At 46.9% G+C, this 12072-nt stretch overlaps 1 protein-coding gene across 5 annotated transcripts in view; it reads left to right on the top strand.

Moving 5' to 3' along the window:
- The window catches only part of HNF1B (HNF1 homeobox B), a 53480-nt gene extending 42762 nt beyond the window's left edge, over positions 1-10718 (top strand). For 2 of the 5 annotated variants that reach the window (XM_006103950.2, XM_006103952.2), the window contains exons 8-9: positions 1-119; positions 9763-10718. In XM_006103950.2, coding sequence (XP_006104012.1) covers positions 1-119; positions 9763-9783 — 140 coding nt within the window. In that variant the 3' untranslated portion in view covers positions 9784-10718. The remainder of the gene's footprint in view (positions 120-9762) is intronic. The other 3 variants (XM_006103949.3, XM_006103951.3, XM_014446317.1) reach the window with 2 other exon arrangements.
- The last annotated feature ends 1354 nt before the right edge of the window (positions 10719-12072 follow it).

Genomic DNA, 12072 nt, shown 5'->3' on the forward strand with positions numbered 1-12072 from the left:
TGTACACACACAAGCAGGAACCTCCCCAGTATTCCCACACCTCCCGGTTTCCATCTGCGATGGTGGTCACAGATACCAGCAGCATCAGTACGCTCACCAACATGTCTTCTAGTAAACAGGTAATGCCACTGGGAAAGGGGGTGGGGGGATGACTAAGATTATTGATGTGTGGAGAGTGTGGCAGGTTTGGACTCAGCCATAAGCCTGGTCCTTCTGAGGTTCTCTGCTACTTGCTAAAGGAATCGCTGAGTCACAGGGCAAAGAAGATGGGCCACAAGCTAAAGAGGCTTATTGTTCCCCTGGTGTCCCGAACAAGAGCTCTAAATGAGGACTGAAGTTTGATAAGTCACTGGAGCCTGGATTCCACAGAGCCTTTAGTCATGGAGATTGACTCTTTCCCCAGTGGATTGCCAGTGATCCAGGGAAAAGATATTTCCAGGGAGAGCTCAGGATTGCCCACAAATTAGTTGATGGAGAAAGTGAGTAGTAAGTCAGGAATCCTGAGGCTGATTTCTCCAGTCCAGAACCCATACGGGACCTAGAATGCTGTAAGCTCTAGAGCAGTGGTTCTCAACCGTCCTAGTGCCGCGACCCTTTAATACAGTTCCTCATGTTGTGGTGACCCCCAACCATAAAATTATTTTCGTTGCTACTTCATAACTGTAATTTTGCTACTGTTATGAATCGTAATGTAAATATCTGATATGCAGGATGTATTTTCATTGTTACAAATTAAACATAATTAAAGCATAGTGATTAACCACAAAAACAATACGTAATTATATATGTGTTTTCCGATGGTCTTAGGCGACCCCTGTGAAAGGGTCGTTCGACCCCCAAAGGGGTCGCGACCCACAGGTTGAGAACCGCTGCTCTAGAGATGACCCAATTCTACCAACCCATGCGGACTCCCTAATAGACAGCCTGTTGTGTCCAGGGGCCTGCATTCACTTGGTGTTTTATTAAAAAACACCTTAGAATCAACTTCCTGCTGCACTGAAAGTGGGGGATCGAGAGGCTTAGTCACCGTTTCAGTTGATGACTAATTCCCACGACCTCATAGAGGTGATGGGGTAGTAAAGACAACCCACAGCGAGGCTTGTCGCTGAGCTTGGACAGCTGGACTGTAATGGGGCACTGAGAGCTAGAAAACAGGACGAGAAGTCTGAACACAGATGACAATTCCAGAATAATACAATAGGCCTTTTAGTGGCTGGGCTCCATGCCGCGTGGGAACTGTTTAGCCTTTATTGATTACTAGATAAGCAGACGACAACCTTGAACTTCATGTCAGAGGCTCTCAACAGGGTTTGGTCTTGTTGATGATCTTTATTTCCATCTGAGCTCTGCGAAACACACCTTATCCACTGCCATGCGCTTCCAGCAGGTTCTTTCATGGGCTCAGGGTTCTCTGCTCTTCCCTTTGCCCCGTCTCCTCCTGGATCTGCAGTGTTGTAAAGCAGGAGGGTTCTGTTCCTGGTTGTACCACTTGGTTGGTGATCTTGACCTTCCTGAGCCTTTGTTTTTTCATCTTTAAAACTGAAATTGTAACATCTACTTGTTCTGGGATTCGATGAGGTCACCCAGATTAAGTGCCTGGCGTGTCTTGGGCGTACACACACACACACACACACACACACCACCTACGCACGCAGCCGGGCTCTGGAGTTGGGGGACAAGGGAGAGGTGTGTGGGACCTGCTTTACTACTCTTCTCTCACCCAATGGAAGATGAAAGAACAGCCCCCCACACACTGCCTTGCCCTTCGACTCTGTGCGATTTCCCACTCTTTGTACTGAGCAGGGAAAACATTTATCTGTGCTCACAAATCTCAATCAGGGGGGCAGCCAGGCGCAGCAGCCCCGCTTGGGAATACCTTCCCCTTTGAAAGGTTTATCAATCCATCTGCCGCTTGGTCAGCCCTAGACAGGACTATGATTAATTATTTCTGTCTTTCCCAAGTTGACTTTGATGCTTGCTTGTTGAAACAAGTCTTCTGAATTCAGGAAATGGTCTCTTAATCAAAATACTTCAAGATGCTCCCTGAGACGCTGTACCAGCCCCCAAATGGCTTCTCCCCTTCACTGGACAGAGTGGCCAGCCAACCTTGACGCTGTATGCATGTCCCTCTCGAACTACCATGACGTTATCTCCAAGTCCCCAGACATTTCAGGAGTCTGGTGACAGACTCACTTTCAGGATGATGGGGATAATGATTACACTTAGTAAGGATAAAACTATATAGTACTTCTCATGAAAATCATCTTGTCGTTTTCTCTTTATTGAAACCTAAGAAATAAAAAGAAATGAACTAAGACTCAGAGATGAAGGGTGTTCTGCCCAAGGTCACACTGATGATCAGTTCTAGAGCGGGATCTCCGGACTTTGGTCTTTGACTCTCAATCCTGGACTCGTTCCACTTAAACAACACTTGCCTTCCAATACCCATCTTTAAAATACCCACAGTAATCTCTGCTCTTGTGGTCTTTAACAATTAGGAAGAACAGTAAAAAGTAGAAATGCTAGTTTCGAATTCATTCATATTTAGCTGAATATCTACTATGGCCCAAGGCCCAAACATTTAGCTATTATATTTCAACCGTTTCCTACAAAATGAAGAAGAGGGAATGGGGAAAGCAGAATGAAGTGGGATGAGTGTAAAGGAACCGAGGGTGAAGAAAAATTGTACAAACTCTGTTCTAAAGGCAGAGAGTCAAAAGTGAATTCCAAAAGAGACCTAGTGGCACATCTGCTTGTTTTGTTTGTTTTAAAGTATTTTCTGAAAGGGGTTTCAAGACCATTGTTAGGAATCAGGGGCATGTAGAATGAGGACAGGAGGATTCCTTGGTCAAATATGTTGGGAGAATGATTGGCCTAAACTAGTGGTTGGCAAACTGCGGTTCACGAGCCACATGCAGCTCTTTGGTCCCTTGAGTGTGGCTCTTCCACAAAATACCACATGCGGGCGCGCACGTACAGTGCGATTGAAACTTTGTGGCCCATGCGCAGAAGTCGGTATTTTGTGGAAGAGCCACACTCAAGGGGCCAAAGAGCCGCATGTGGCTCGCGAGCCGCAGTTTGCCAACCAGGGGCCTAAACAGTTAAACACCACAAGGCAGGGTTTCAGATGCTGATGTACATATTGAACAGGGCCATTAGTGTGCACCTCAATAATCAAGTCATAGGGACACAGCCAGGGCAATGCTACTTCAGAGGCACCCTAAAGTGCTAGGAAAAGGCAACAGATGCGAGCTAATCCCAGCTCCTTCTACTACCCCTTGCTACATGACCATGGGCAGTTAACTCACTGCTGTGAAACAGTTTCTTCATCTCTTATGGGGAAATCCCACCCCATCTCACAGAACTGGCAAACCCTCCCACCCAAATCTGCTGATTTGGCTCAGTGGATAGAGCATCAGCCTGCGGACTGAAGGGTCCTGGGTTCGATTCTGGTCAAGGGCACATGCCCGGGTTGCGGGCTTGATCCCCAGTAGGGGGTGTGCAGGAGGCAGCCGATCATTGATTCTCATTACCCGTCTCTCTCTCTCTCTCTCTCTCTCTCTCTCTCTCTCTCTCTCTCTCTCTCTCCTTCTCCTTTCCTCTCTGAAATTAATAAAAATATATTTAAACATTATCTTTATAAAACAAACAAAAAAGTGCCTAAGAGAGTGGCTGGTACATAGTCCCTCCCTGTTCCATCTCCTTTCTGTGATCCTTTAGAAGACACCTTCCATCCACTCTTTAAATATTGAACTCATTTCTTGGTCTACATGTGGTCAACGTTGGTTCTGACAATAACATTTCCCAGGATTAGGACCATCTCTCAGCCCGTCCCACCTGTTGGACCCAAGCTCCAGATCCCTGCTTCTCATTCTTCTGCTGACACCTAGACGCCTCCTCACCCACCTCCCAGGAAAATACAAATAGTTCAGGGGCCTCTCAAAGCACCCAAGCCCTTTGGGCTTAGCTAAATGCTTGGGCCATCGTAGATATTCAGTAAATATGAATGAAAGAGTGAATGAACTCAAAACTAGCATTTCTAAGCAGCACGCCAGGTGCTTTTTCATCTTACCTTTCCTGAGTAGCACTCCCACCCATTCTGCAAGGTAGATATTTTTTTGCCTGGTTTACAGAGCAAAAATCTGAGGTTCAAAGATGGGGAGGCATCTGGCCACGTTCACACAGATGATAAATCTGGAGCTGAACTTCCAGGTTTTGGTCTTCTCACTCCAAATCCATTCAACAACACTCCCCTTCCAATATCCATTTCTAAGTACCCATAAAAATGACCCAAGATTATGTAGGCATATAAGGCTAACGCCAGAATTTGAGCTTGTCTCTGTCCCATCCCAGTATTTCCTCTTGTCAAGACAGACATGCCCCGGGGCCTTGTGGATCATGCTTCAGGCTAGAACTTTGTCACTGGGAATCCTTCTGCAGCTTCTGCCACCTGTGCTTCCCAGAGCTGTGCTGCCCTCTCGTCCTCAACCCTTGGGTGCTGGCGAGTTATTGTCTGACTGAGTCTGTGCCTGAGCTCCTGCAAAACAGTGCCCTGCCAGTCTGGAAACAAGACCACAGCAAGCACCGACCTCGGTTAGAACAAGTGTGGGCAGGCTGTGAGCTGACTCCTGTTTCCACAACTTCTCTACCCACTGCTCCACTTCCTAGTTTATAGAGAGGTCACTGGCCACGGGTGCTGACAAGAAGGAGGTGGGAAGTCTCATCATAAATCCCCTGCAGCTGTTCCCCACCCAGCCAGTCTTCTCCACTGGAGGGGAGGCAGTACGGTCTGAGGTTTAAGAGTACTGACTTGGGGCCTGCCCAGTGTGGCTCAGTGGTTGAGCATCAGCCTATGAACCAGGAGGTCATGGTTCAATTCCTAGTCGTGGTCATATGCCCGGGTTGTGGGCTTGATCCCCAGTGTGGGGCATGCAGGAGGCAATCGATGATTCTCTCTCACCATTGATGTTTCTATATCTCTCTCCCTCTCCCTTTCTCTCTGAAATCAATATATATATATACATATATATCACATATATATGTATATATGTGTGTGTGTGTGTGTGTGTGTGTGTATTTTTTTTTTTTAAGAGCACTGACTTGGGAGTTAGGCAGGCCCAGGCTCAAGACTCAACCAGTTTCTACCTGTGTGACCTCAGGGAAAAGTCTTAGCCTCTCTGAGCTTCAGTTTCCTTACCTGTATATGAAGATAATGATTCCTCTTTTGTGGGATCATTGAAATAACTAAATGCAATAAGTCTTGTAAAGCACTTAGCTCAGCCGTAACCGGTTAGATAGAGCGTCGGCCTGCGGACTGAAGGGTCCCGGGTTTGGTTCCGATCAGGGGCATGTGCCTTGGTTGCGGGCACGTCCCCAGTGGGGGGTGTGCAGGAGGCAGCTGATCGATGTTTCTCTCTCATCGATGTTTCTAACTCTCTATCCCTCTCCCTTCCTCTCTGTAAAAAATCAATAAAATATATTAAAAAAAACACACACACACAAAAAAACACTTAGCTCAGTGCTTGACTCAAAATGCCCATTCTATGGCAGCTGGGACAAACTAGGCTTCCTGAGAGCCTCTCATACTCAGAAAGGAGGATTTTAAGTGGCCAAGGGCATTTATTTCTGCGTTGCTGGACTTAGAAGGTAGAAATGATCTTCCTTGTGGTTAAGAGCACCAGCCTTTCTGTTGTGAGACTCTGCGCAAGTTACTTAGAATCTCTTTAGACGTCAGGTCCCTCATCTGTGAAATTGGAATTATGATAATTTAGTTTAATTAATAAAGCTATAATTAAACTAACTTAAGTTAGTAATAGAAGTGAGTTATCTATACTCACTGTCTCCACTTCCTCACTCCCAATTCTCTCTTGAGAAGACTCCAGACTGGCTTTTGTACTCACATTCCACTGAAACCTCTTGTCCAGCTCACCGATACCTCCATGTTGCCAAATCCAATGGTCCCTTTTTAATTTATTTTTCAATTATAGCTGTCATTCAGTATTATTTTATGTTAGTTTCAGGTATACAGCATAGTGGTTAGAATTTATAAAGTGAGTTCCCTGATAAATCTAGTACCCACCTGGCCCCATACATAGTTATTACAATACTATTGACTATATCCCCTGTGCTGTACATTACATCCCCATAATTATTTTGTAACTACCAGTCCTTCCCCGTTTTCATACAGTCTTCCAACCCCCTTCCCCTCTGATAACTGCCAGTTTGTATCTCTGCGTTTCTGTTTGTTTGTTCATTTACTTTGTTCTTTAGAGTCTGTGGTTTCACATGCAAGTGAAATCATATATTTGTCTTTCTCTGACTTATTTCACTTAGCATAATGCCATGTCACAAATGGTAAGATTTCGTTCTTTTTTATGGCTAAGTAATATTCCATTGTATATATGTAGCCCATCTTCTTTCTCAGTGGTCACTTTTCAGTCTCTATCTCTGACACAGCCTAGCACTCCTTCCTTTTTTCACTTGATTTAGGGACATTCCCCTTGTATGGCTCGCCACAGTTCCTTAGCAGGCAACTCATCTTCCCAGTATTCACTTGTTGGAGGGCCCCAAGGCTACATTCTCTGCTTAGTTCACTCCTGGGTGATCTCTATGAATCCAGTGGCTTTGGATCAAGTATACACACTGATGGATTCTATAACTCTGTGTCCAGTGCAGATCTCTCCCCTGAGGGCCCATTCACAAACCCAATGCAACTTTGGCCTACACATGTGATTGTCTAATATAGCTGACGAGCCTGTCAAATTGAATCTGCCTAAAATAACTCATCCTTTTGCCCGTATTTCTCTGTACCCAAATTGCTTCTTCCTTGGGTTTCTCTATTTCCAAGAATGGTACCAATTGTTCAGGTGAGATGCTGGAGAGTCTCCTTGAGTCTTCTCTCCACATCCTACATTCAGTCCATCAGTAAGTTCTTCTAGGGATACTCCAAAATGCATCCTAAATCTGGTTACTTCCCACCCCATCAGTTTAAGGCACCCCTCCCCGCCCAGCCCCTACCCCTCGTTTCTCACTGACCTCCTGCCATGGCTCCTAACTTCTCACTCCCACTTTCACTCTTGCCCCCCTATTGTGGGAATGGTCTGTTCAGCACACAGCAGCCAGAATTATCTCTTTAAAAAAGGGAATCAATCATGTTAATCCCCTGTCAAAACTTGCCAGTGGCTTCACGTTGCAACCAAAACTTCCAAACCCTTTGTGATCAGCCCATCATTGACCCTGCCATTCTCACCTCCTTCCCCTCCTCCCATTCCCTCAGCTTCAGCTGAACCAGAGCCAAAGTGGTCCCGCTGCAGGCCTCTGCATTTGTGGTATCTTCTGTCGGGAACACTCCTTCATGTGCACCTTTGCATGCTTGCTCCCTCATTTCATTCAGCTCAAATGTCACCACCCCAAAGAAGTCCCCTGATTTCCCTCCCTAAATTATTCTCTTTTCCTCAAGTCACCTTACCCTCTTACCATCCTTATTTTTCTACAAAGTATTTATCTGCATCTAAAGTTATATATATATATAATTTGCTTGTTTGTTTGTTTGTTGTTCAAAGCCCTCCCTAAAATGATGGGAGGGTGTGAACAGGGTCTTGTTCAGGGCTGCATCCCCTGGCCTAAAAAAGTGCTAACTAAGCATGTAGAAGGCACTCACATGTGCTAAAGGAATGAATGATAATTACCTGCCTCAAAGGGCTGATGTAAGAACTCAGTGCAATGACGTGTATAAAGCCCTTACTTAGCTTGGTGCCCGGCACACAGTAGGACCTCGATAAATGTTAGCCATCACTATTAACAAATCCTCTTAGAAGGAGGACCTCCTGAACAATCGCCCCAGACACCACCCCTTTCAGACGGAGGGCTCTGTAGTCACTCGGAGATCCTGTGGGCAAGGCCCCCCGTGGGGCTGCGTGTGCTGGGCCTCGGTTCTGAGGGACCACAGCGTCCCCCTTATCAGATGTTTGTGTTTAGACTCTGAAGGGGGCAAATAACTCTAGTTCCTTTGACAACATTTAGGGCCCTGTCACCATTTTATTATGTGAGCAAACATTTGATAGCTGGGAAAGCCCATCCCTAATGACAGGTCATAGAATCTCGCTGGCGTCTCCTTATCTGCCCTCTTGTTTGCTCTTCTATTGAAACCCGCAAGGTCACAAGCCATTTTCTCTCTCCTCCACCTGAAATCTGAAAATTGGAAAAAGGCTGATAGTGGGAAGCAAAGAGACTCGAGAGTGGGGGTGGGTGGCGGGAGGAAGAGCAGGCAAAGGGTATCAGAGGACCCTGAGCAGGGCCTCAAGAATGTAAAAGGGTCAGGAACCTGCCTTGTCACACGAATGTACAGCTCCGTCCAGCTCTGAAGGGCACGCAGAGCAGCCTGGACCGAGGCACCCTGTACAGCAGTCTTAATGAGAACAGTTACGCCGAGCACCAGTCTGAGTACTTCCTGTGCATCAGCTCATCTAATCCCTCAGCAGCCTCCGCTTTATAGGTGAAGAAACTGAGGCACAGAGAGAGGCACAAGAGCTCAAAGCTAGTCGAAGGCTCCTTACCTCAGTGCGTCATAGAAAGAACACGTGGGTTCAAACCCCAGAATGGGTTCGAATCTGGCTCCAGTCCCTCATAATTCTGAAATCTGGGATAATTCACTGACTCACCTTGAGTCCTGCTTTCCTAATCTGTAAAATGGACATAACGGCAACCTCACTTAGGGTTATGGTTGGAAGTACTGATTAATGAAATGATAATGGGATAGGAGGCCTGTACTGGTTGTGGTAGGTGCATGTGTGTGTGATTGAGGGGGCGTCTTGAGAGAATAAGCCAAAAGGCAGAACCTTCCCCTGAGATGCCAGCACAAGTGAAAGGGAAGGAGGAGACAGAGGGAAACAGAAAAAGGACTCCTTGGAAGGAAAAGGAGAGGAATGATGTTCCAGGACAGTTGAAATGAATGAGGCCCAGGGCTCTGGAAAGGAGCCTGCCCAGTGGTGGGGGTGTGGCTCCTCTCGCAGGCTTTCCCTGTCTGTTCTGGGGTCTCTCCCCACCGCCCCAGCCCACCGGAAGCCTGGCATCAGAAGCCTTCAGCCCTTGGGTTTCTTTCCCAGCTCTCTAAGTTTCTTGCCCTCATAGTAATGAGCCTTAGAGAGCACTTTGTAGTTTCCCACGCTCCTTCCCTGATAAATCACCGGAGTAAGTGCTGTTTTTCTCATGTGCTTTATGACCTTGTTGCTCAAAATAGATCAGCAGCACAGCACAACCTGGGAGCTGATTAGAAGTGCAGGTTCTTAGGCCCACTGAGTCAGAATCTCCATTTTAACAGGATCTCTGGCCCTCGTAGGTCCATTAATGTTTGGGAACCAGTGTTCTCAGGGGCCCTGCTCTTGGAGGTCTCACTTCTATGAGAGGCCAGAGCTGCCCATCCAGCTGCTGTTGCAACCACACTGAGCTCTTTATAAACACCGCTCTCACAGAAAGAGGAGCCCAAGCTCAGGATAAAGGTCAACGAGTTGCGACTATTGCAAGGTCTGCAGCAATTCACTTCTCTCTTCTGAAGTGGCCGGGAAAGCTGGCTGGCAGGTTTTGCTAAAGGAAATGTGCTTCAGGACCAGCACCGCAGAACTGAGCAGACACTCGGTCCTCAGCCCTCCACTCCCAGCTCTTTGCCGGCCGAGTTGGGTCTCAAGTCCCCTACAGAAGCCAAACTAATGGCCCATGTCCCTGCCAATTGCACACCGCTGAGCTCTCTGTCCTTTCTCTCTGCAGTGTCCTCTCCAAGCCTGGTGATATCCACACATCACTTACTTTGTGCACAGCAACAAGGATCCTATTTTCCACACCATCACTCTCCGGGCAGCTGTCATGGAAAAGCCCAGTGGCCTGACAAGCACCTGCAAGAGGTCCCTGCTTACCTGACATCCTGCCGGTACCTCGGACAATCGTTCTCAGGAGGCGCAGCCCGAAGCCCAGCTTCCCTTCCATGCAGTATTGTCACGATGCCTCTCCCAAGATGTCATATCCTCCCGTCCGACCCAGAGGTGGGAGAAGAAACCACGGAAGAGGAAGAGAGAAAGCCGTAGTGTCTACATTATGCTCCTTCATCGAACAAACTGATGTGAAAACTTGAATCTGTTACTGAAATGAGGAGAGGAGGACACGTGCTATATTGAACTGAGCCAAACACACTGTAAATATCAGCACTCCCTCCCCCACCCCTATCCCAACTGATCTTGAGATTTCTTTTAAAGAAGTAAATTTGTCCAATGGGTGTAAACTATAAACTACTGTAATTAAGTGCAATTTCCCCTGCACTTCCTTGCCCCTCTGCCATGTATATAATACTAAAGTATCTATTAGTTTTCTTTGTAAAGGTCAGAGTTGAATTTTTCAAAGTGATTTTCCCCCCTTTCCTTCCCGTATGGAGAAATACCCTACATCGGAAGTGCAGCCCTTGCCCCTCTCTCATGCCTGGACACGCACAGGGACACTGTGTATTTTGGACTGAATGCCCGCTAACTCCAGCCTCCTGATGTTAAGACACACCTCTGGATCCCTGGAGGGGGGCCGAACATAGTGTCAGAGTAACGTCCTAGCGTCTGGTGGGGCTAAGGGTTCAGCCAGTGCACCCCCAAGAAACCCCAAGGCAGGGAAACTGGCTGTTTGATAGCATAAGGAAAAGTTGTCCTTTCAGAAAGCCTCCCATTAAAACTATTTTATCACTGCCCAGAGTTTCATATTTCTGTCTCTGACTCTTCCCCTGCCGCCATTCTACGGAGGACCCCTGGCCTCGCCGCCTTGGAATTTCCCACTTACTCCACTGGGCTCCCTGCTGCATGTCCCCATGTCTTTGCACTGCCTTTACTGCTAAGGTAAGAAGAGTTCATTCTCCCAGCCAGACTCCACAAATCCATCAGAGGGAATCTAGCAAGAGCAGGAGAGAACACCTTTTTCTTCTCTGCAATTCACAGGAGTAAAGTGATAGAGCCTATTCTTGGTGACTGTGGTCATAGGAACAGATGGAAACCCTGTGAGCCACTTTTTCAGCCACAGCTTAAACATTAATTCCAGCTTTTCCTCCCTTCTGTAGGGCTGTCAATCACTAGGAGAGTGGGCACCTGTGGGTGTCGCCTTCTGCCCGGTTTCCCTCTCTAGTAGGGATGCTAATGGATACAAATAGTCCAAAAGGGGAAAAGCTAAAGGCCTGGACACTCTGCCAGCAGGGACTTTGCCATAAATAACCCAGCGTTGACTCGGGAAGAAGGATAATGGACCTGCTCTCTCGGCTGTCTCCTCTTGTGTACAGCATGGATCTACCAGCATTTCTCACTTCCTGTGGTTTCTTGCTTTAAAATGGAATATGTCCTAGTCAACATGTAAGCAAGGCCCCAAGCAACAGGTTTTTAAAAATTCCAATTTAGTGGGAGATGCAATTCTCAGTGAGCCAGACAAATTTACTGAGTACCTACTATGTGCCCAGGGCAGGGACGAATGGATATGGAAATGCTGACCTCTGGTTCCTGGCTCCCCTAAACAATGTAATTTGGGCTGAAGTAGTCCAGAGCAAACTCATGGTTGGGTTGAGATGGCTGAGGCCAAGACCAAGCACCATGTGTCAAGAGAGGCCAAGATCCCCTGTCACTAGTTGAGATGGCCTGTGAGTTCCAGGAAGAGGAAGGGAATATAGGCCTCAATCACCAGTCTCAATTGAGGCCCCATTTCTGGACTCATGTTGTTTCTGGAATAGCAAGTATCGGCTTTGATAGATCTTAGATCTTGCATTGTTGTGATGGCTTTGAGAATTCAGAAAGTTATATTCATCCAAGAGGTCATCTAGGCAGAGGTGGAGGTGGGAGGGAGGATGGGTGGGTTGGGAAGGTCTTTAGGGACCAAATCCTATATAAACAAAGGCATGTAGAAAATGACCCTATCAACTGACAGCTCCCAAGAAGGTTAGCACCTCCTTTCTAATCAAACAGGGACCAATTGTTGCAGCCACTACGAAAAACAGTATGGAGGTTCCTTTAAAAATTAAAAATAGAACCACCTGATGACCCAGCAATTCCATTTCTGGGCATT

Source organism: Myotis lucifugus, unplaced genomic scaffold (genome assembly GCF_000147115.1).
Source record: "Myotis lucifugus unplaced genomic scaffold, Myoluc2.0 scaffold_524, whole genome shotgun sequence".
In the NCBI taxonomy this organism is placed as follows: Eukaryota; Metazoa; Chordata; class Mammalia; order Chiroptera; family Vespertilionidae; genus Myotis; species Myotis lucifugus.